General features: G+C 42.1%; 1 protein-coding gene across 1 annotated transcript; it reads right to left on the reverse strand.

Moving 5' to 3' along the window:
* Positions 1-1,021: 1,021 nt before the first annotated feature.
* On the reverse strand, positions 1,022-14,282 carry ube4a (ubiquitination factor E4A (UFD2 homolog, yeast)). Its single transcript, XM_058080706.1, has 20 exons — positions 14,137-14,282; positions 13,531-13,704; positions 13,041-13,217; positions 11,229-11,341; positions 9,581-9,733; positions 9,335-9,494; positions 8,801-9,003; positions 8,547-8,738; positions 8,136-8,469; positions 7,216-7,342; positions 6,835-7,142; positions 6,625-6,757; positions 6,343-6,533; positions 5,620-5,720; positions 5,360-5,473; positions 4,294-4,468; positions 4,029-4,209; positions 3,787-3,934; positions 3,127-3,284; positions 1,022-2,143 (listed from the first exon to the last, which is right to left on the reverse strand). The coding sequence occupies exons 2-20, from the start codon at positions 13,661-13,663 to the stop codon at positions 2,011-2,013; spliced, it is 3,234 nt and encodes a 1,077-aa protein (XP_057936689.1). The 5' UTR covers positions 13,664-13,704; positions 14,137-14,282; the 3' UTR covers positions 1,022-2,010.
* Positions 14,283-14,348: the final 66 nt, after the last annotated feature.

Raw genomic sequence — 14,348 nt, forward strand, 5'->3', positions numbered from 1 at the left:
AAAGAAGAAAAAGACCGTTACAGCGTATAATGGCCTTTACTCACACAGGCTGCAACGTATAGACGCATTTTATTCAACTATAGCAACTGTTCTGAGAGATAAGGACTCCCCTCTCCGTCTTTTTAAACATTAAACAGAACTCTTGAATTAAACACAAACAATATTTATATGTTCGTCAAAGATCCACTTATAGACAGGAGTGCTCTACTTTTTTCAAAGACCGACTCCAAAAATTGCCAGTCAAAGATCATCAATAAGTCATCAACACCTAAATTATGCCTAAAACTATGTTTTTGCATGTAAAAAAAAACAACAGAGCACTCCTGTCATGTATTATCTCTGGTGTTTTTACAGTAGGTCCCTAAAAAAAGCAAAATACACCCGTCACCTGATGATATTTAACTCACAATTTTGCTCCTGTTATATAGAGAATCTTTATCACTTTTGCAGTAGACTCAAAAGTCTGTTAGAGAAGTGGGGTTTTTTTGCATTAGCTCCTTAAAAACAGCAGAGCGCTCAACATATAGAGGATCTTATTTTTGCAGTAGTGTTTCTGGTATAGAGAAACTTCGATTAGCAGTGAACCCTTTAAAAGTTTTTGCAGAGGATCCCTAAAGCCCTTGAGGCTCTTTTGTGATTAAGGGTTATATAAATAAACTGCAGCAGCTCCTTAGAAATAGCAGTGCACTCCTCTCATATAGAGGATCTTTGACTGGCCCTTATTTTCTTGTCACTTTGCCACCTGTTCAATTTCACACATAAAGACTAACAATAAAAAGTAAAACGTCCTATGCAACCCACATTAGTTTTATTATTTTTAAATCATACTGTACACTCAAAATAAAATTTGACAATGAAACAAAATAGAGCATAATTTCACGTAGTTATGATGAAGCACACACGTCATCCTTGCTTCACATAGAAGTCCATGATCACACCACATTTCTTCAAATTATCATTATGCTTTCCTATATCTACCTGTGTATGTTGAAAGAAAACACTTAAAACGTGTCAGGCACTGTTCAGCTGCACAACATTGAATCATTTCAAAAAACGCTACAGTCCATCATCAGTCAACAGTTTCCATGTCAATGATTCAAATGGAAATCAGGAAGTTGAATGGTGTTAGCATTATAAGCACTACCAGGCAGGAAAATAACACCCAGCACCGCCATAAGTACTGCATTTGTTGATTGAAACACTGGCAATGTTGAATTAACATTGGAAAATATGAATGAAGACTAACCTTTCCACCCTCTCTGCCTTGAATGCATTGCGTCTTGGGATTTCAAGAGAAGTGAGTGTTCAGCACCTCCAAATAATTAACAACATATATACATTTGTATACTAACATTTACTATTATTTTCTATATTATGCATCTTTGTATGCCAGTTGTCTGTAAGTGTAAAGCACCGGCGAATACTTCTAGCTTAAAACAGACTGAATAAAATATATTCCGAAGATTTTTCACATTCAAAACGGAAGCGTTGTGCTCGATGCATAGTGTGGACTTTCACTTGCTGTTTTGTTACGTATTTCCTGTGCTTGTGTCGCTGTCACTGTAAGGTGTAGAACAAATACAATAAAGGATCTAAAATTAAATCCACGCCAATTTGAATACATTTGTACCTACAGATAAATTTAGCTTAACTTCTAATTTCATTTACACTCAGCATGCAGCATGAACTCAAAGTGCTGCCTGATTATTGATGCGTTATTGTGTGATTATCAATAAATATATATATATACTAATTCTGCCGTCAAAGCGCCAAAAAATACTTGCGTTTGCGGTATAACAGTATAAAATCTTTTTAGCTGGTAAGTATCTGTCAAATAATCAGCAAGGACTAAAGTGATAGTTGGCCACGCTGTAAGGTCAAAACCAAACAACTTGTCATCATGGAGTTCCATAGTCTGTATGTAGCATGTAGGCGAGGTTGTAGTCATTAAAAAAAATGGTGGAAGCAAACATGGATGCAGTCACTTCTTAGGCACGGAAGGCGTGGTCATCAAGTCTTGTCACTCGTTGCCATCTCCTGCTTATGCTTGTCCAGCCACTCTAATATCTGCTGTCTGAGCTCCTCGTTTGGCCTGATCTGGTCCATGGTGAGAGGACTGCGGTTGAAGGGGTCGGTCTGGTCACTGCAACAAACACACAACCCGTCATGTAGCACGCACACAGAAACACTTAAATGTGACCATCATGATCTGGCTTCATGTTAGACAATTTGTATTCTTTTCATACTAGATCTTTGACTATCATTTTTTTGGAATATATTCATACAAAAAGTGACCGCTTCCTTAGAGGGAACCTACCTTTTGGTCCTTTGTATTGAGTTGTGGACTCCTATAGAGCAGCTACACACAATAACCAGCACACAAAGCTTTATAATTCTGCACCTATTCAGCTATATATCTTTGGATTTCGTGGTTCGCGCAAAAACAGTCTTATTTTATTCCACCCACGGCCTGTTTCGCTGACTTACAGCCACGCCCATATAAGGAAGTCCGTCCCTCTGTGACATCATAAAGGGGCAGTTTTACCACAATTTTACCACAACTTTTGAGTGTTTTAAGCCATCCCAAACTTCTTTCAGAGCTCACTTCCAAATGTGCAAACCTCATTATCTGAAACGTTGACATTGTTTAACACGAGAATACAACACTCTAACTACATTTATAGGTCAGAAAAGTGGAAAAAGCATAATAGGTCCCCTTTAAGAACCAACTGCAAAAACCCTGAAGCACACTGGTGATATAGAGGTTCTTTCACCAGAATTTATGCAGTAAAAAAATCAAGGCACTCCAGCCACGTGCAGTAGAATATCTTTTGAGGACTGTTTTGTTAGCAGAGCCTTAAAAACAAGAGAGTCCTCCTGTCAGATGTCATCTTTGACTTGTATATTTGCAGTAGTTCCTTAAAATGAGTAAGGCACTCCTGATTCAGTATATAGAATATCTCTTAGTAGAAAATACATTAAAAAAACGTAATTTTCAGGAATTTCTTGCAGTAGTTCCTAAAAAAAACAAACGACCAGCAGATCGCTGTTATTTACATCTTGGACTTGGTTTGAATAGTTTTAAAAACGATGACGTGGACCTCGCCCTCATTCTGTATCACTAACCTGAGGAGATGTCTTGCTATCGTTGAGCGGTCAACTGTGACATTAGAGGAAGGGAGAAGAACTGGGTCGAGCATCAGTGTGGACATGATGGGGTCTAAGAACTCTTCTGGGGCGTCAGCGTATGTCTCCTCCTCCTGCTGCTGTCTATCTGCATGGGACTTGAGCAGAGGCAGAGGAACAAGAAGGTTGAAAAATTAGACCAGGGGTTCCCAAACTTTACCAACTCAGGGCCCACTTGAAAATCTAAAAAATGTCTGCGGCCACCTTTGTCCTATAAACAGTACATAGACAAAACTAATTAATATTAAAAAGTACATTAACATAATTCATTCTCATACTTTTCATAACTGCATTCAAGACTGGCATGATGACCAGAGAGCTACGTTCCAATCATACACTGTATAAGGTTCCTAAAATATTGTGACAGGTCAATAACACTCAATGAGTTATTACTTTGGCCTATAAATATTTTTTTACATCGTGTAATAAATATTTTACAATAAAAATATTTGCAAAAATGCATCATTTTTAATGACCTCTCATGGCCCACCTGCAGTACCACCACGGCCCACCAGGGGGTCGCAGCCCACACTTTGGGAATCACTGATTTAGAGAAACACATTTTATTTATACATCTTTTCCCCCAGAGTGCAGTCATACCTTTATTTTATCAGCAAGGAGTCCAAAGGCCACAATCATGTCCCCAGGCTTGTTGATCTTCTTTAGTACCCGCTGCGTCTGGGAGAAGAGGGTAGGGGAGTATGATCGTCCATCCTTTGGGACTGTAGCACAGAAATTCTCCTCATCACTGCCAAAGAAATATACAAATATGTCTTTACCAGGAAAGCAAAACAACTACATTTCACCTCCAGCGAAGAAGAAGAGTCTTCACTGGCACATACCCCAAGTTCAGGTAGATGGTGCAAATGTCCGAGACGAGCTGCTGGGGTTTGAAGTCAAACTCGCTGAAGTCCTTCACTCTCAGAGCGCCCATCTTGGGACCCACCAGGTGCTGTAGGAAGTAGTTGAGCATGGAGATGATCCTCTCAGCCAGGAAAGGGTGCACAAAGATGCCCTTGATCTCTGGAGACATGACAAATTGCTGTGACATTGCTGCCAGAAGAAAAGCACCTCCATTTTTGAACGATACAATCTTTCCGGTCTGACCTGAGGTGAGGAAGGCCAGCGTGCCGATGGTCTCGTTAGACATGATGTTGTGGAAGCGACCCAGCTGTCCAAACATCTGCAGGCTTGACTCCCTCTCTCGTCGAGCATCGGGGGCCAGGTCATCCCACTCCCCTCGATCCCGCTCCAGTTGCAGGATCTTGATTTTACTCAGGTACTGCAAGAGCAAAAATAAATATAAAAACTGACAAATCCATTATTAACACTCTCATACGTCATGTAATGTAATATGTTGTACTCCTGCAGGAAGCCACAAGTGTATTGCAGTGGAGCACAGACTCATTTGAATAGCTCAAGTGTCTACAAGCCAGCTAACGTCACGGATTTACAGTAGAAGGTATACATCCAGTGAATCCGGTCTGATTGGTTCACACGGACCAAAAATGGTGGCGGCTAAAAATGCCAATTAACTATTTTATTTGCCGCATATTGTTACACAGCGACTTGGAATATCGGTTAGCAGAACAATGTGTTTCCTATATACTGTATATCAAATAAATGTCAAATCATTAAAATGGTAATGGTAATGGCCAAAAGGAGTAGGAAGAAACAAAGCTTATTAAATCCTACCCCTCCATCTGGTACTTTTACAATCAGTAACTGTTACATTTGTTCACTTCCTGCTTTCCTAACATAATTTTTTTTTTCACGTACCGAAGTACAAATTGATATGACCATACAATGACATAATGGGTACCATAGTACCTGTCATATAGTGACATATATAACACATCATGAATGGTTCAAGACTCTTCATCCTTGTATTTAGCAAACATCAACTGCTTGTATTGTTTCTTGAATTGGCTCATCGTTGTGCATTGTTTGAGGTCCTTACTCAATCCAGAAGAGCAACATGCGGCTCTGGAGCTGTGGGTTGCTGACCACTGCACTAAAGGATTGTCTTCTGTATTCCACTGGACAGCGGACACATATGCATATGATACATACATGGTTTTTATTGAGCAGAGACAATACACATTTGGGACACAGATGATTTTCATGAGACAGGGACGCTATGGATTTGGGACATATATGACGTTTGCCTCACCTGGATAGCCTCATCCAAAAGGAAGATGGCATCATTCATCAGCAAGTTCAGGAACCTGAGGAACAGAGGAGGATTCATGGCCTCCAGGTTCTTAGAAGCGTAGTCTGCCAGATGCTAAGGGATGTTGAAAACATAAAAAAAAAAGAGTATCTCAAAACAAATGCATTGTTTTATTAATACATCAGTGTTGAATATGAAGAACTTTTTTTTTTCCCAAACACGGATGAAAATAACTATCAAAAGCACACTCCTCCTCATACCTTGATACTCTCTCTGTAGTTATTTTCGCCCCACATGAACTTGAGGATTGGATACATGGGTCTTCTGTAATTGAACTTCTGTTCAAACTGATGAGGATCACCTGGAGAAAAACGGAGAAGAAAAGAATAGGTTGTGAAGAATGCAACCATTTACACTAACGCTCAAAAGTTTGGGATCACTTGCAAATTTCTTTGTTTTCCAAAGAAAAACACATTTTTATGCATTTCTCAAACAAATTTTTCCATTTCACAAACATTTTTATCAATTTCACAAACAATTAAAATACCTTTTTGCATAGAGGCCTACGATCAACAACTATCAGTCCTCTGCATCAATCTCCTGGTATGGCTGCTAATCCAAGTTCATCATTTTATAAGGCTAATAGATGATTAGAAAAGCCACCTAAAAATCTAAACTAAAACAAAAATCTCTTACCATGCTGTTAACTACTCCCTTCAGAGAGCAGCACAAACTGGGTCTAACAAGGACAGAAAAACGCTGCACAACTGTGCAAGAGAGTGTGTAGTTTAAGACAAAGATGCCTCACAGCTGCACTAAATAGTAGCCATCAGGATGCTGGACTGCCAAAAAAAGGCCATATCTCAGACTGGCCAAAAACATTTCCAAGTCATCCCAAACTTTGGAGCGGTAGTGTATGTTTTCACTATATCCAGCCATACAGTCAGCCCCGTGGTGAACATGGGAAGCTGAATGCGACTCACCTGTAAACTCAATGTCAACAAACACAGTGATAAGGGCTTCTGCCAACTGAGGTGCATATTTGTAAGAGCAGAAGACTCTCTCTCGCTGGAAGACGATAGGCTGAGGAGCACCAGGCGCCACAGGCTCCATATGGGGCATCACCGCCTCCAAGACCTCAGCGAGGTTTGCTCTTAAATGCGGGTTCTTCATCCTGTTGTGGATGTCAAAGGACGGTTTATGCTGAACTATGAAGGGCTTTTTGTGAACTGCATTTTGTTTTATCTGACATGAGCAAATCCTACCTCTCCACATTACCCATGAAGACCGTGATGAAATTGAGGATCTGTTCCAGACTTTCAGCAGAGCTCTCCAAAACATCATCGGCAAACCGATGCAGGAATATGAAAAAATCTCCCAAGTTCTCTGCAAAAAACTCTGCAAAACATAGGAAGGTGCTGCAAAAGACCTCATTTGCTAACACACATTTCATAGTCGTTTATAAATAACCTTACCTGGTACAAAGCAGAGCATGGTGCTCGGCAGAGAGGGCAGCGGAAAACTGAGTGCTACATGTTCGGGGCCCTGGTTTCCCATAGCAAGCTGAACCAGCAGAGCAGCAATGGATGCGTGGAGGTTAAGGCAGCATTGCAGCATGGCGGGCTGCGTGGTGGCGGCTTTGGTTGACAGGTAGACAGTCATCAGGCGTTCAAACTGCTCCAAGAGCTGACCTGACATGGGGTTTCCTGTATGATGGGCCTCCTGGCATGTCACCTGGAGCCGGTGGAGGGACTGGTTCATCTTGACCAGTTGTTCGTGAAGTCTGCACAGAGACATGGTGGACTATGTGAGACTGAGATTTTATTTTGGTCATTTTTTCCTCAAAAGCGTCGAACCTGTGGAAGCCGAGATGCAGGGTGACCTGCGTGAGGACGAGGTTTTCTGTCAGCAGGCTGTAGGATTCTGCAGGCTCCAGTGAGGGCTGCGAGGGCAAGGGGGTCAGACAGGTTTCCTTGTCAAGACCTAGGTGTAGGATACAGAAGATCATTCCATATTTAATCAAATTTGACCTATTCCTGGTCTATATCAAGCATAAAAATGGCTAACGAAAATATAAGGCACCCAGAACATGTGATAAAATGAAGTAAAGTGAAGTCCAGTGAAGAGGTGACTGCGTTAAGCTGAGTGTCCGCAGCAAGTTTGCAGCGTGGACGGAGAGTGCCATGACTTGCATGAGTTGTAGCCGACAGCAGCTCCCGTGTGAATGTATACCGCATACGCGTTTTCTGCATCGTCGAAGTCTCTTCTTAACCCAAAAACAGCGACATTACAGTATTATTCTAGACCGGTCACGAGGTGTCAGTAACCTTACAGTGACCAGACAATAGCCAATTGTTAATGTGTGACATTTTGAATTTCTCTTGGAGATGACTAAAGTATCTATCTATCTATCTAGCCATCTATCTATCTAGTCTGGGGGTGCACGAGTACTGCCGGCACTGGGGAGGTGTGGTTCATTGAGGTGAAATATGAATTCCAGAATGTACCCTGACATTGTGAAGCATAGTGTGATTCCTCGCTAAACTGAGTAATCCCAAGACCAAGAGGATCGTTCATCACAATAGGGTTCACATTACATACTGACACTTTGGACACAACTGCAAGGTGTACTCACTTATGTTGCCAGCTACTTAAACAATATTGTACCCAGGTTACTTTGTACAGGTTACTTTCTATAGTACGTGCCTTGAGAAGATATAATAAAAGAAGTCACAGGTGGACTCACTTTTGGGAACTGTCGCGCTTGTGTGCTTACCTCTTGCATGCACATTGCGATTGCGCCTCTCCTCTTCACTTAGCTCTCTGACTGCACAGTATGTGGGGTTAAATGTCAGCAGTTTGGGTGAGCGTGGGCGACAGAAGGGCTGGCACAGCTTCAACAGCGCTGCACCCAAATTTAAGAAGAACGCGTCCGAGGCGTACATCTGAAAGAAGATCTCTGGCATCTGATTGGCCCAAATCTTGGCCCGACCGGCGTTGGCGTGCAGACAGTTTCCCAACCATGACAGCAGCAGGTGGCGTGTGTCACTCGAGCGTTGGAGCAGGTTTTTAAAGATTTGGTGCACCTTGTCGTGAAATTGCCCCATGAACTGCAAAAGAAGTCGTTGAGTCTGGATGCCGTCATAGGTTGCCAGTCGGTGTGGTTGAGATGGTCACAAGTGCTCACCTGGTGGACGTTGGCCTCCTGGACCTTAGCCTCCTGAGAGCTGGAGCGGGAGGGGTTGAGGAAGTAACCATGCCCTTCCACCACACCGGGGGTTTTCAGCAAGCAAGAGACGCTCAACACGGTTCCTAGAAGGCTCTTCTGGTACAACAACCCATTTGCCGGGTCTTTAGGCTGACTGTGCTCCATCAATACCTGCAAACATCAAACATCAGCGGACACTTTCTGGTAATGTGATCAGAAGAAACATTAATAACCTTGGCAATATCCTTCTGGTGGCTGAAGTAAAGAAGGACATCAAGGTAGAAGTATAACAGAGGCTGACACAGATCCAAGTCCTTGATTCTTCCCTGAAGGATGTCAAACACTGGAACCATCACTTCTTCGAAAGTCCGCACCTCTTGATCAGACAGCAGGCCGGCAATCACCTCCTCAACAAACTCCACCACCTCCTCCGGCTCTGAAACCACATCAGTGACAATTAGCTTCAATATGACAAAATAGGCAGGAGACCTGGGTTCAATTCCACCCTCGGCCATCTCTGTGTGGAGTTTGCATGTCCTCCCCGTGCATGTGTGGGTTTTATTGCAGACTCCAAAATGTCCATAGGTATAAATGTGAGTGTGAATGCTTGTTCTTGTCTATATGTGCCCTGTGATTGGCTGGCCTCCAGGGTGTACCCCGCCTCTCACCCGAAGACAGCTCTAGCACCCCCCGTGACCCTCGTGAGGAAAAGCGGTAGAAAATGAATGAATGAATGAATGACAAAATAAGCTGACTCCAGAACATACGCGCTCTGCTGAAAGCATCCAACAGCAGATCCAGAAGCTGCTCGTACACACGCTGGTTGACATAGATCTCTGGGGTGAGCAGAACCGTCCGCGTGTTCGAGACTGTCAGGTTCTTGCAGCGAACAGAGAACGGCAATAACTTCTCTGGTACCTTTGTCACCTGATGGTGAGAAAATAAAAAGGTGACTAAATCATGGATGAGTGACAACATTAGTATGGAATGCAGAGAGCAATATAACGGCTGACCTCTTCCTTCGCCCTCTGATAACAAGCAAAAAGGTAAGGGATGGCGCACTTCTCTCCAGCGTCACGGTCAGCAGAGAGGTTCACGGCGCTGCATGATGTCATGTAGATGAGGTGGTTCCCCGGTTCTAGCAGCAGCAACCGATTAAAAAGAGCCTGGAAGCAAAGAAACACAAACCTAAATGCGTCAACGCTTGTGGTGCCCAGAATAAAATCTGTTTTTAACTGCAAAATGATGCCCATACACAGACATAAGCTACCTTACTGATACCAACACAGGCTAATATTCTGGGTATAGAGATTTATACACCCAAACCAACAGGTTTTGTTTACTATAGCTAAAAAAAACTTGTCTGAATATAAGAAACTCCAAATATGTATGTAAAACCTATTCAAGCTTGTCTCTCTGAGCTTTTCTTCCAGTCACTCACACACAACAGTGACCTGTGAAGATGCAGCGGCAACTGATATGTTGTTGGTATGTTACCAAACAACAGAGGAGTAGTTATGATGCTAATTTTAAGATAATTGTGATCAATGAAGCAGAGTCATCACACAAGAAATAGGACCTTTATTTTACTGCAATCAACCACTTTTTTTCCTTTGAAAATCTGTTTCCTAAAACGGGTTGATCATCTGTCGATAAACCGATATTGTCCAACTCTCAGTTTCCGATACCAATATGATATGTGTAACATGACATATCTCCTGTGGTGGAATGTGTTGTATAAAGCATTCTTTAAATATCGGTTTTCATGATCGGGAAAAAATGATTGCAATGTTGCATTTTAATAATTAGCGGACATCCCTACCATTTATATAAAAAGGTCTGAAAAAGTAGAGTTGTCTTATTTTGGGTCGAGAGATTTATACATGCAAGTACAACTTTTCTCAGAGCTTTTCTTCCCGTTACTATGTCAAGGAGTCAGGTAACTAATTCATTCATTTTCTACCGCCTATCCTCACGAGGGTCGCGGGCGTGCTGGAGCCTATCCCAGCTGTCTTCGGGCGAGAGGCAGGGAGACCAGTCCAGGCAGACCCTAGACTGGTGGCCAGCCAATCACAGGGCACATTTAGACAAACAACCATTCACACTCTCATTCATACCTATGGACAATTTGGAGTCACCAATTAACCTAGCATGTTTTTGGAATGTGGGAGGAAACCGGAGTACCCAGAGAAAACCCACGCATGCACGGGGAGAACATGCATACTCCACACAGAGATGGCTGAGGGTGGAATCAAACTCGGGTCTCCTAGCTGTGTGGCCTGCACGCGAACCACTCGCCCGCCATGCAGACGCAGTCAGGCAATTAGAATTTTAATTTTTTTTTGCAATCTGCGTATTATTTCAGTGATTTTGAATACATGAAGAAACGATTAATGGACTTTGCCCGGTAACAAGTCTTGACAAAGATTATTCACTACCAAATTGACACTGAAAAAGTAAGGTGGTCTTATATTTGGGGTCATATATTTATACATGCAAACCAACAGGTAGTGTCACATGACTTCTCACAGAGCTTTTCTCCCCATCACACACACACATACCAGTGACCTGTAATTTGTATGTATTTTTTTTAACCTTTGATGTTTTCAAAAATCATATTATTGCAACAAAAAAAAAAAAAATTATGTGTAGACGTTCAACCTGCTCAATGTTGTCCATGTCCAGCCAGTCCTGTCCATCCAAATCGGCCGCCATCTCCTCCAAGTAAACACATCGAGGCGGGATCCCATTGCCCCCCCTCAGACTGGGGTCACCTAGAGGCAGGGATAAAAATGAGCATGGATTTAATACCATTTGAAAGGAACAGAGCAGCTCAACATGTGACCAAATAAGAAAAAGTTTGTGGTTTATTTACACAAAAGCGAAATTCATTTTAGTGCTTTGTATGAACCTGCGTGCGTGCATAGCGGACAGCTTGGGGCTTTTTCTGTGCCGTACTTCCTGAAAATAGTGACTCACCCTGAGCCAGTACACTCAAAGTGACACTTCCAACCGTGTGAGGGTGATGAATCATGTTTCTGTTCCCAGAAAGTCAAACTGTGACTTCAGTGAAACGCATTAGTGGACAGTTGAATCATCACCTCTTATTGCATCTCGAAAAAAAAGATACATACCGTATTTTCTGGACTATAAGTCACACTTTTTTTTCATAGGTTGTCTGTTCCTGCGACTTTTAAATGAAAAACTGTTTATGTCACATAAACACTGGACACCTTTTCTGTTCATGTTTACTTTTTGTGTAGCTGAATAACTATTGTGTTAGCATATCTTACATCTATTCAGCCTGTTCTCTATTCTTTTAACTTGCCTTCCAAGAGGACGTAATGTCTGTTTTGGTCAAGTAGATGGTAAAATCAATTACCCGCAAAAAATGCGACTTATGTATGTTTTTTTCTACCTAAATATGCATTTTTGGCATTGTACGACTTATACTCTGGAGCGACTTATAGTCCAGAAAATACAATACTTTGTTGGGATTATAAAAACTTATATATATATTAGGGCTGTCAAAAATAACACGTTAGCGGCAGTAACTATTTAATTTATTTCATTAAATACCTTAAATTTTTTAAGGCATGCGCACCAGAGCAAGCACGCCTCGGGTCCGACGGGTCTGTCGTCATAGCACAGTGGAGCACTCAGTCACACATAGCCTTACACTGTTTTAGGACTTCATTCTGACCTGAACACACGCTGCAGTACAATTAGATATACACTATATACTGTATGTATCTCAATCCTATTCGTCACTTGTATTTTCAATTTTATTCCAAATAATTTCCTGCATTTATTTGTACCCAGCATCATAAGCTTGTAGCTTCATCGCTAATACAATGTTGTAGTTGTTGTTGGACCAGACAGCGCATTGACAGCACCTTATTTATTGATTTGGACACAACAAACACCGCTATACTCACCAAAGACAGGTGGACAGGCACTTAGCAGCTGAAATAAAGCGCCTGTAGTTGGTTTCCTGCCTGGAAAACATGGCGCTAACCCGAGCTAGCAGGTCCTCAAACTGAGCCTGATGTACCGCGGGAAGCCGCGTCGACAAGTTAAGAAGCGTTGGAACCAGCCAACTTCTGTGCGCCTCCGGAGGGCATCATGTTCCCAGAAATGACAGCGAAGCTTCGGACTTTCAGAGCAATACAGCGCAGTGACGGTGGTAATCTCAGTCATGGATGATGAGAGAAAAAGCAAAACAGGCGGGCTCGCTCGCGTATGAGCGGGGCAAAATGCCGTGAATTGTATCCGATGTGATGATTTCTGGGTACATGATATTATACAGCATCCATATCATATCGGGCCGCCAGTTTGAGACCCCTGATCTAATACATTTGTGATTTCCCACCACTCTACCGTGTAAGCGAATTACACCAGAACCGCTTTAATGCATGTCTACCAGACTTGCATGCTGTAAGCCGATATATGCACGTCTTGATTTGTACTTACTGTTGTCCAAGGTGATGAGGAAGATACGCTGGATCATGTGATTGACATTGAGCTGCTCGCACAGTTCCTGCCGGGATCGGAAGGACCTGCTTATCTCGGCCACCGAGTCATCGTTGTCATCGACGCTGTCCGACACAGAGTTTTCTGACTCTGATTGGCTCTCTCCTGAGTCATCTTCTACAGTGGTACACAAAAGATAATGCATATTTTAGATAAATGTTCTTAACTACTAGCTTCAATACATGTAAAGTGCGTTATGAATTAAATGTAGTATTATTACTACACAGTACTCTCATTCGATTCATAAATTGTCTCTATTTAAAGAAATACAGTATTTATATGTAAGAAGGAAGCTGGGGTTATTATTTGGGGTGCCCAAAACATGCATGGTAGGCTAATTGCAGACTGTAAATTATACACAGGTGAAAATGGTTCCTTGTCTCTTGCGGTAAATAATAAAAAAGGATGGTTTCTGCTCTACTTAACTTACGTGGTTGATCAGTAGGTAACTGTCCAGATTTCTGGCCTGATGCAAACTGCTTGGCATCAGCCAGCGAGCTGAAGAGGGCGGCGAAGGGGTTACAGGAGATGTTGTGGTTGTTGTTGTTGCCCTGGTCAGTCATCTCACTAAGGCTCAACACTCAAGTCCATCCAAGACCATAGTCTTCAAAAATACACACATTCCAATTATTGTTATATAATGACTAGACATTGTAGATACAGCATATATCAACAATGGTTAAAACACGCCATTGCTATTTGGAATCCCGTGTTGTCGCCACCACGTCAACTCTCCGGTGGCTCTTCAAATGTTACCTCGCTTTCGCAGACTTTTAAATGTTACCTCGCTTTCGCAGACTTTCTTAAACGTAGATTTCATATATTTCATGAGGCTAGGTAGTGTATTTGAGTGATGACATCAAACATTACATTGATTTTGCTAGCTGGTAGACGGCTAATCACTCTAGCTAGTTAAGCTAGCGTGGGAAGCAACAAGCTAAGTTGGTCATGGCTGTTTCGACATCGATTTCATCTGTTGATAATAAAAAGACATGACATGTTATGCATTCAAACGGACGAATTAATACCGCCGTACCTGCTTGACTGGTAAAACGTTTGTTTTGGTACAAAAAAATCAACCTTCTTGTCTTTCTGGAACACTACGAATCCTGTCAGCTCCCAGCAGTCGATAAATTCGGTGGCGTCATCAACATGAGACGAAATTCAACATTGGGTTTGCGGTATATTTTTGTTTTGTATTGTTTAATTTTCTCGTGTTTTTGCGTTCTCGTTTTTATCATACAAATT

Source organism: Doryrhamphus excisus, chromosome 8 (genome assembly GCF_030265055.1).
Source record: "Doryrhamphus excisus isolate RoL2022-K1 chromosome 8, RoL_Dexc_1.0, whole genome shotgun sequence".
Taxonomy (NCBI): Eukaryota; Metazoa; Chordata; class Actinopteri; order Syngnathiformes; family Syngnathidae; genus Doryrhamphus; species Doryrhamphus excisus.